Below are 8,803 nucleotides of genomic sequence, written 5' to 3' on the forward strand. Positions count from 1 at the left end.
GAGTCCCTGCCTGCAGCCCCTGAGCCCCAGCTCTCAGGAGGAGCCCCAGCTCTCAGGAAGAGCCCCTGCCTGCGGCCCCTGAGCCCCGGCTCTCAGAAGGAGCCCCTGCCCTGTGGTCCCTGAGCCCCAGCTCTCAGGAGGAGCCCCTGCCTGCGGCCCCTGAACCCCGGCTCTCAGGAGTCCCTGCCCTGTGGTCCCTGAGCCCCTGCTCTCAGGAGGAGTCCCTGCTTGCGGCCCCTGAGCCCTGGCTCTCAGGAGGAGTCCCTGCTGGTCCCTGAGCCCCGGCTCTCACCCGGACTGGGAACCCCACATGGGGGCCACTCAGCCCAGTACAATGTGCGGAGTCAACGCAGCTCTCCAATGAGGAGGGGGAGCCCAACTGGGTTCTTATAAGCAAGCTAGAGACAGAGAAAACCCAGGCTCCCAACCCACAGTAAAGCACCCTGGCCAGATCTGTCCCCTTTCTCTCTCATGGGCCCAGCACACTTGCCATTAATTCATGCATAATTACTCTGAAACTTTCACCACTCTGCAGCCTGTGGGGTCGGGGAGAGGCCACCAGCCCCAGCCTCAGGAAGCGCCCAACTGGAGGGGCACCCATCCCTCACAGCAGCATCTCCCCCTGGGCGCTGGCCCCTGGAGAGGGTGGCCAGTGAGGGCTGGGCGAGGGAGGCGGGCAGACTCACATAGGTGTCATGGTCATACAGCTCCACCACGATGCTGGGCGGCTGCTCGGCAATGCTGCTCGGCTCGCCAAAGATCTCGATCTCGTAGAAGATAAGCGTCTGGTCCCAGGTGGGGTTCAGGGTGTTCTTAGCCACCACCGTCTTCTGGCTCTGGTGCAGGAAGGAGACGACTGCATAGGGATCTGTGTGGGCCGGGCACAGGGAAGGGAGACAGGACACAGCAGAGACCGTGAGAGTTGCCTGCTCAGGAGTCATGTGGCCACAAAGCTGAAGCAGGGCTGTGGCTGCCGCTCTGCAGCAGCAATGTCCAGGCTGGAGACATGTCCCAGGGGTGCTCTCCCCCCACCCCCGGCTTCTGTGAGCCAAGCTTATACAACCACAGGGAGATGGGGCCAAGGTCCAGGAGAGCAGGCCCAGAGATCCAGAGAGCTCCCCCTCTGGCTCCTTTCTGGACTGGTTGCTGGGGGCAAAAGTCTAGCTGGAGGTGAGAGCCTGGATGGTGCATTCATTTACTCTTTCATTCATCCATCCAGGGCTTCCCAGGTGGCGCTAGTGGTAAAGAATCGTCTGCTAATGCAGGAGACATACAAGATGCAGGCTCAATCCCTGGGTTAGGAAGATCCCCTGAAGGAGGGCATGGCAACCCACTTCAGTATTCCTGCCTGGAGAATCCCATGAACAGAGGAGCCCAGCAGGCTACAGTTCATAGAGTCACAAACAGTGGGACACGACTGAAGCAACTTAGCATGCACACACACATATCTTCAAGATGGTTTGGAATTATTGACATTCATCCTGCAAGCATTTACTGAGTGCCTTCTGCAGGCCAAGCTCGGGGCTAGGTGATAAAGACTGAGAACACATTTGGAGCAATACAAAAATCTATACAAAAAAAAAAACCCATAAAATTGCCATTTTGATCATGCTTTGAAGTAGCAATGAGGTACAGTGGTGTGTAAGAGAGGAATCTAGCTTTATCAATAGAGGCAGAGTAGAGTGGAGAGGGAGGTGCCGGTAGACTGGCATGCCTAGGTCTGCATTTCAGCTTCTGCTGGCTGTCACGGGGGAACAGACTGGAAGGGGCACAAGTGGGTGCAGGGAGACCAGTTATGAAACTGCTGCCAGGGTTCAGACAGAAGGGGTGGTAGCATAGATGGGTGGGGGAGTTAAAGAGAAACAAAGGGATTCGAGGGCTGTTGAGAGCTGGGGGCCAGTGAGGAGAACCTCAAGATCCCAGCAGCTCCCTGCCACCTCCAAACTCCTTTCTAACCTGCCAGCTCCAGTCATGCTGGCCTGGGAACCACCAGGAGTCATCCCTCTGCCTGGTCCCAAGGTGTCACTAGAGAAATTTCTAGGGCAGTGGTTCTCCAATGTGAGGATGCAGAGATATCACCTGGAAGGCCAGCCCCACCCTCAGAGACTCCTTCATCAGGTCTGGGGTGGGACCTGAGAACTGACATTCCTAACAAGTTCCCGGGTGGTGCTGATGCTGCCTTTCAGGGCTACACTTGGGAACCAAGGCAAGAAAGGGCCCAAGGGACTGAGTGCATATAACCTGGGACAGGAGCGAAAGGCTGGAGGAGGGGCTCTCCCAGCTTCTCTCATCAGGGGCCAAGGTCCAGTGTGCTGCCATTCTGTAAGACTCAAAGTGCCAGATGCTGAGGCCACGTGGACAGAGAAGTCTGAGGGTGCAGGAGGCTGGATGCTCAACGCCTGGCAGGGCAGAACCCAAATGCCCTGTCACATACCCTCCACACTTGGCACCTTCTCCATCCCGCAGCACCTTGCACCCCACAGGACGGCCCCAGTGTGACCTCAGATGGCCTCAACACCAGACATCTAGTGCCTGGATATCCAGCTGGTCCTGGGGCTGAGACGGGGAGAGACAAGCCAGGATCCCTGTCTATAAAGAGACCAGGTGGCACGCCACAGCCACTGCACAGGAGGTGGCAGACAGTAACCATCGAGGAGGTGGAAAAGTTGGAGTGAGCAAAGGAGGACTCCCACCAAAGGACAGGGTACAGGATCATGGCTATTGCCCAAGGGGCTAGTTTTAAGGGTGACAGGGGGATCTGAGTTAGGAGGCAGAAGCTACGGGCACTCACTGGCCAAACAATGCTGGGTTTGGCTAATGGGAGGCAGCCACCAGGCTAAGACCAGTTTGCAGCCTTCAAGCACAAAAGCACAGTGGGGTGGAGGAATTCCTACAGGAATCCTGGAGGGCTTCCTGTAGGAAATCAGCTTTGAACCTGACTCTGGCAGTAAAAGAGGGCATTGGGAGGATGTTGGCAAAAGAAGGGGCAGGAGAGACGTGTCCACCTCTCACCACCTCCACCTGGTGGAGGCCTCCCTGGCACGGGGCTCCCTTCCCATGCACCAGCCTGGCAGGGCTGCCTGAGCCATTCCCTTCCTGCCCCTGGCAGGGCCCAGCGGCGTCTGTGCGTTTAATGAAACCGTCTGGCTGTGATACCATCAGCTCCAAGCTCGGCAGAGAACCTCTCCCCGGTTCCAGTAAAGGAAAGAGGGCGCGTTCCGATAAATAAAACCATATTAGAGAGCCAGCGAAAAAGCCCCTTTTGTTCCCACCCCCTGTGCTTCCCAACGCTTTATTTTTATAAGCACGGGGGCCCCAGACCGACCGCGTTTACACAGAGATCACAATTGCACATTGTGGCGGCCGGCACGCTGTATTGGTGTTGGCAGCACCCCCCACGCTGGCCCCCGAGCAGGCGACTCCTTCCAGCAGCCCCATCAGCACAGGCAATGAGCTCAGCACGGGGGAAGGGAGGGGGCGGCTTTCAAACAAAAATCACCCAGACCCACACGCGCGCCCCGCCCGCCCAGGGGAGGAAAAAACACACAACAAAGGCATTGTAAGGAGCGGGCCTGGAGGCCTGGGGCCTCAGACACTGGGCTACTGTGTGCGGGGCCCTGGCCTCTCCCCACACAAGGCCCAGCCCCTGGACAAAAGAGAAACAAGGGGGGCTGGGGTGTTGGTGAAGCAAGGTGGTCAGATGAAGGGAAGCCAGACAGACGCACAGACACAAGCCTCTTCCAGGAAAGCCAGGAGGAGGGAGAGGCAGGTCTCAAGAAGAGGGGGAGGGCAGGGAGAGGCCGGCTCTTCCCAGGGCCACGCTGGTAGGTAAGGGCTAGCATCAGCCTCCAGCCTCACCTGCCAAGCCGCACAGAGATCCCCCTGAGGCGGAAGCTGGATTGGAGCTCTGGAGGACCACAGGCTGTCCAGGGAGCTCCAGCCAAGAACACACAAGGGTTCTACAGGAATTCAACACCGTGGGAGGCCCCAGACAGCTGACCGCTGGACCTGCAGCCCTGTGCCCAATCTCTGCGACATTCCTGGAGCTCCGAGGAGGACCCTTCTCCATTCACAATACACTCCCTCCAACAGCTCAGACCACCAGGGTGAGGGACAGGACAGGAGGCGTTGTACCCCTTGTCAGAAAAAGGGGCTTTGCCTCAGAAAGACTAAGTCTCCAGTGCCTGCTCACACGTGCCTGGGACCAGACTCCCTGACTCCGAGTCAGTGCTCCTTCTTCCTGTCATGATCAGGGTAAAAGGCCCCTTAAGACAGGGTGGAGTAGATTGCTAGTAAGCAAGGCAATGCAAAGAAAAACTACAATACAGCAGTATTTTTCGTATAAAATTACAAAAAATTTGTTTAGATTTATAAAACCCAGTGTTAGAGAATAGCTGATGAAATAGGTATTCTCCTTTATTGTTGGAAGCAATTCAACAACCCTTTAGGAAAGCAATTGGGCCGTATGCCCTGAACAACATAAAACTGTTTACACCCTGTTTCCCATATTCCTGGGAATCATCCAAATTAACCAAAAAGCTATATGAACCAAGATGTTCACTCCAGCATTATTTGCAATCCATCACTCGTTCAATACACAGTTATTGACTGACCAGCATGTGGTAGATTATCACAGTGCTTTGAATATGAAGGCGCATGAGACATGGTCCAGACTCTTAAGATCATGACTGCTGCTTAGAAATGGTAACTAAACGTCAATTATAACCCAAGTGATGTGCAGCTTCCTAGCAAAGTGTTCAAGGCACTAGGGGTTACAGTAGGCTGTGGAGCCTGGGGGCCTCAAGTCAATACTTCCAAAGGAGGCCTCCCCAAGTGTCAAGAATAAGGAGGTAACCAAGACAGACCAAGGAGAAGGGGGCATCCAGGTACCCAGGACAGCATGGGCAAAGGAACCAAAGAGCATTGGGGGGACAGCGAGCCTGTCTGCAGCAAGGAAGGGAGCACCCCGGGCTGCAGGAATAGAGGACGAAGGAGAAGGCACGTGGGCAGACCACAAACGGTCCCGGATTCACACCGAGCTAGCTGGATTGAATCCTGTCGATCACTGTTTCCCAAAATATGCTCTAAGCAAGGCGAGTTCTCGGGGGAACGAAGGAACGCTTGAACAAGTTGCACGGGCTCCTTTCCTGCAGCCACCCCAGAGCCTTCAGTGCCACTGTGCACTGTAAATGGCTAAGCATGCAGCGTTTCCCAGCCTCTCTCACTCAGGAACCCTTTTTAAGCGGAGCGTTTCACAAGCCTCCAGTGCACCTTGGAAAATAGCTTCTTAAGCTCATCAGGAGAATTCCCCCAGCCAGAGCCAAACTTAACAGAAAGCTGTGCTTCAGAAGAGGGGGGTGGGCTGTGACTGGAGTCCAGACAGAGGAAGCCCACAAGCAAGGACTCCTCAGCCCCACTCAGGACAGAGTCTGGACCTGGGGGGCCCACAGAGGTGACCTGAGCCAGGGGGCAGCCGTAGTTCAGCAGACCTCACTGTGGCCTGGCCTGGCATCAACACCCCTCAGGACCACCCAACTAGCATGTAGCTCTGACCTCCCAGGAACCATGAGGCTAGCAAAGAGAGCACTGGACTCTCTACTTTGTTGGCAGACACCCCACCCCCATAAATTAATAACTTGGCATTTGATCTGCAAGCCTCTTATTTTCTTCATTAACCAAGCCCGGCCCCTGAGCCCACTGACCCACGACACTTGCAAGGAGGAATTTCTGGGGCCTGAAGCCAAGGGCGGTGCCCTGGACTAAGAGCTGTCCAGGGGTCCTCCACTGTGGTGGCAGCTCTGGAAGCAGAGCTTGTGGCTCCCTCAAACCACACGGGTGGTTCCAGGCTTGGGGAGAAAGCAGAGAAGAACTCCCTGGAGTATAACTGGGCAAAGGAAACGGTGTCCTCCCCAAGCCTCTTTGAGAAATATCCGTCCACAGTGATGAGCAACTTAGCTCTGAGCGCTGGTTAGAGCCACACTACTACCCATGACGCATGGCATTAAGGGTGTGTGGTTTCTAGGTCTGGAGTCCTATCTTCTCCATTCTAAATAGATCCAGTTCATAGTCTAGATGCTCACCCAGCAGTGGCAACCCTGTCCCAATGTAAGTCACTTGAAGTAAGCATCAGTTCACATTTTTTATACCTAATCACTACCTTGGCCACACACACTCATAACCACACAAACACAGGCCACTTCCAGGGGTCCAGAGGATGGGTGCTGGCCCTCCAGGCAAACCCCACTGAGGCAAAATCCTCAGGCTCCCTGCACGGCAATATCGCCACAAGCTCCTTCCCCACCTGAGTTCAGTGTCACTCAACAAGTGTTTCCTGGGCAATTCCTGTATGTCCCCCACACCTTCGGCCAAGGAGAAGGAAACAAACACAGCACCAACCTTGGGGCAGTCCCAAGGCCATGCCACAAGGGACAAGCAGAGGTCACCGCCCAGAGCCACGGGAGCCCCCAGCGGGAGAAAAGCCGGAGAGCTTCCCAAGGAGGGCCCTCATGGCCTCAAACACCAGCAGACCGGCTGGAAGGTGGGACCAGTGACACACTCTGCTGCACTGGACCCTCCCCCGGCCCCAGACATGCCTGATCCACACAGGAGTTTCCTCTGAGAAATGCCAGCCAGTGGCCGTGTGCAGCCTCCAGCCGCCAGCCACCCCAGGGTCAGTTCCAGGGGAGAAACTGCTTTGGTTTAGGGTTTGGGAGTGAAAATAAACACTCTGGGTTTTATAGGTTCACCCGTATTGGCTGCTGTTTTCCTTTCCAGCAGCTGCTCAATCAGGCCTTTCATTCAGAAGCAGTGGCCTCCGAGGAAGCCCTGGGCCGTGCCCTCAAAGCTCAAGGGATGTTTATTTGGGGGCGGGGGTGGAGCTAGGATGGAAAGTGTGACGTCTCCTGCGGGCGGTACCAGGCTGACCCTGCCTGCGGTCCCCAGAGGCGCAGGTCCCCCAGGGGAGCTCCCCTCCTACACGTCTGCCACAGTATGGCCCACGGAGAAGGGGTCCTCCACCTGCACCCCACTTCACTCCTCCCACACCTGCACCCCCACCTCTCACACTCTCCCCTGAAGGAAGAGGAAGCAAGACTGGGAATTAGGCCACTTCTCTTTTCCTCAGGGTAGGTGCTGAGTGTCAGAAAGCATCCTGGCCGCGGTTCCCAGGAAATTGCAGTGGCAGAGATCGTCCTCCCACCTGCCAACACGCCTGCACTGTGCTTGCACACCCTCTCAGCACCCCGAACCCAAAGCACAGAAGAGAAATTGCTCCATCCACCCCACGTCCAGCTGCACGGAGCTAGAGAAAAGGCCACTGAGAGGAGAGGAAGGTGAGGAGGTACCGCTGCTGGGGAGGAACCAGGGTCGCTCCCCAGGCTGGGGAGGGGCAGGACCTGGAAAGGGGCATGGATGGGTGGCTGTGAGCTGAGTGCCAGTCTATGAACAGAAGGCCACTCTCCCAGAGGAGCTCAGTTCACCCAACTAAGCACCAAGCGTTTGGAAGCGGGGCACATCACTTGTCAGCTATTTCAGCTCAAGCAATTTAGTTAACCTACCTGAGTCTCAGGTTCCTGGTCGGTAAAATGGGGATGTTAAATGCCTACTTCATAGAAGAGTTGTAAGGGTTATATGAAATAACACCAGTAAAGTACCTGGGTTCAGAGTAAGCAGTCAGTGTTAGTTCTTTAGCGCTACAGGTTCAAGGTAAGTCAAGGTCTCTTCCTTGAGGAGCTCAGGGTCATGGAGGGAAGAATGTGGCAGAGACACATGGCAACTGATCTGTGCAGGGGGCAAGGGCTCTGGGAGAGGTGCTGGCAAGGTCCTGACCAAGTACTGATGCGGGAACAACCAGCTCGGCTTGGGGAAGGGTCAGAGGGCGTGTGGGCTGGGTCTTGAAAGATGAGTGGGAGTTCACTGGACCAAGAGTAGGGAGAGACTGTGTTCCAGGCGCTGACACAATGGCCAGGAATGTGGAAGAGCTAGACAACTTTGACAAGAGTCAGCGCAGCCAGAGCCTAGGGGAGAGAGACCTAGGAAAAGATGAAACTGGCGAGGTCCACAGGGTCAGATCACAAAGGAGTTGTCCACTAGGCTAAAGAGTTCTGGATTTATGTGTTGTGAAAGTGAAAATGTTAGTCACTAAGTTGTGTCTGACTCTTTGTGACCCCATGGACTGTAGGCTACCAGGCTCCTCTGTCCATGGAATTCTCCAGGCAAATTCTTGCCTGGAGCAGGTTGCCATGCCCTCCTTCAGGGGATCTTTCTGACTCGGGGATCGCACCCAGGTCTCCCACATTGCAGGCAGATTCTTTACCATGTGAGCCGCTAGGGAAGAAGCCCACTTATGTGTTAATATCTGTTTGAAATCAGGGGAGTGACATGACCAGATCTGTCTGGGGTGGTGTGGAAGGTCACAGGGAGGCCAGGAAATGACCAGCGTGCTCAGATAAAAGGGCTGGGCCAGTGCGAGACAGCAGCCACAATGCTGAACAGGAGGGAACAGTCTCTGAGACTCGGGAGCCAGAATCAGCAGAGCTGGGCACCTGCTTGTTTCCAGCCTGATGGGCAGTACAGGCACATCGAAGCAATGCCAGGACCGAGAGAGGAAGTAAAGGGGGGCCTGGATCTGGGGGAAGGGGGCCCAAGGAGTTTGTCTGGAACAAGATGAACTGCGGTGACTGAGTCTTCCAGGGGAGACACTGAAAATACAGCTGGGTATGAGGGGCTTCTAGAAACTAAAGACCTGGAAGTTTCCCTGACATGAGCAGTTCCTGGGTTGGTAGGGGGACCCTAGTGTCCAAAG

At 55.6% G+C, this 8,803-nt stretch overlaps 1 protein-coding gene across 23 annotated transcripts in view; it reads right to left on the reverse strand.

The window, feature by feature from the left end:
* Positions 1-8,803, reverse strand: part of DYSF (dysferlin) — a 222,141-nt gene that overhangs the window by 84,049 nt on the left and 129,289 nt on the right. For all 23 annotated transcript variants that reach the window (XM_040223965.1, XM_040223960.1, XM_040223962.1 and 20 more), the window contains one exon: positions 687-868. In XM_040223965.1, coding sequence (XP_040079899.1) covers positions 687-868 — 182 coding nt within the window. The remainder of the gene's footprint in view (positions 1-686; positions 869-8,803) is intronic.

The sequence above is a fragment of the Oryx dammah genome, unplaced genomic scaffold (assembly GCF_014754425.2).
Source record: "Oryx dammah isolate SB20612 unplaced genomic scaffold, SCBI_Odam_1.1 HiC_scaffold_25, whole genome shotgun sequence".
NCBI classification, from domain to species: Eukaryota; Metazoa; Chordata; class Mammalia; order Artiodactyla; family Bovidae; genus Oryx; species Oryx dammah.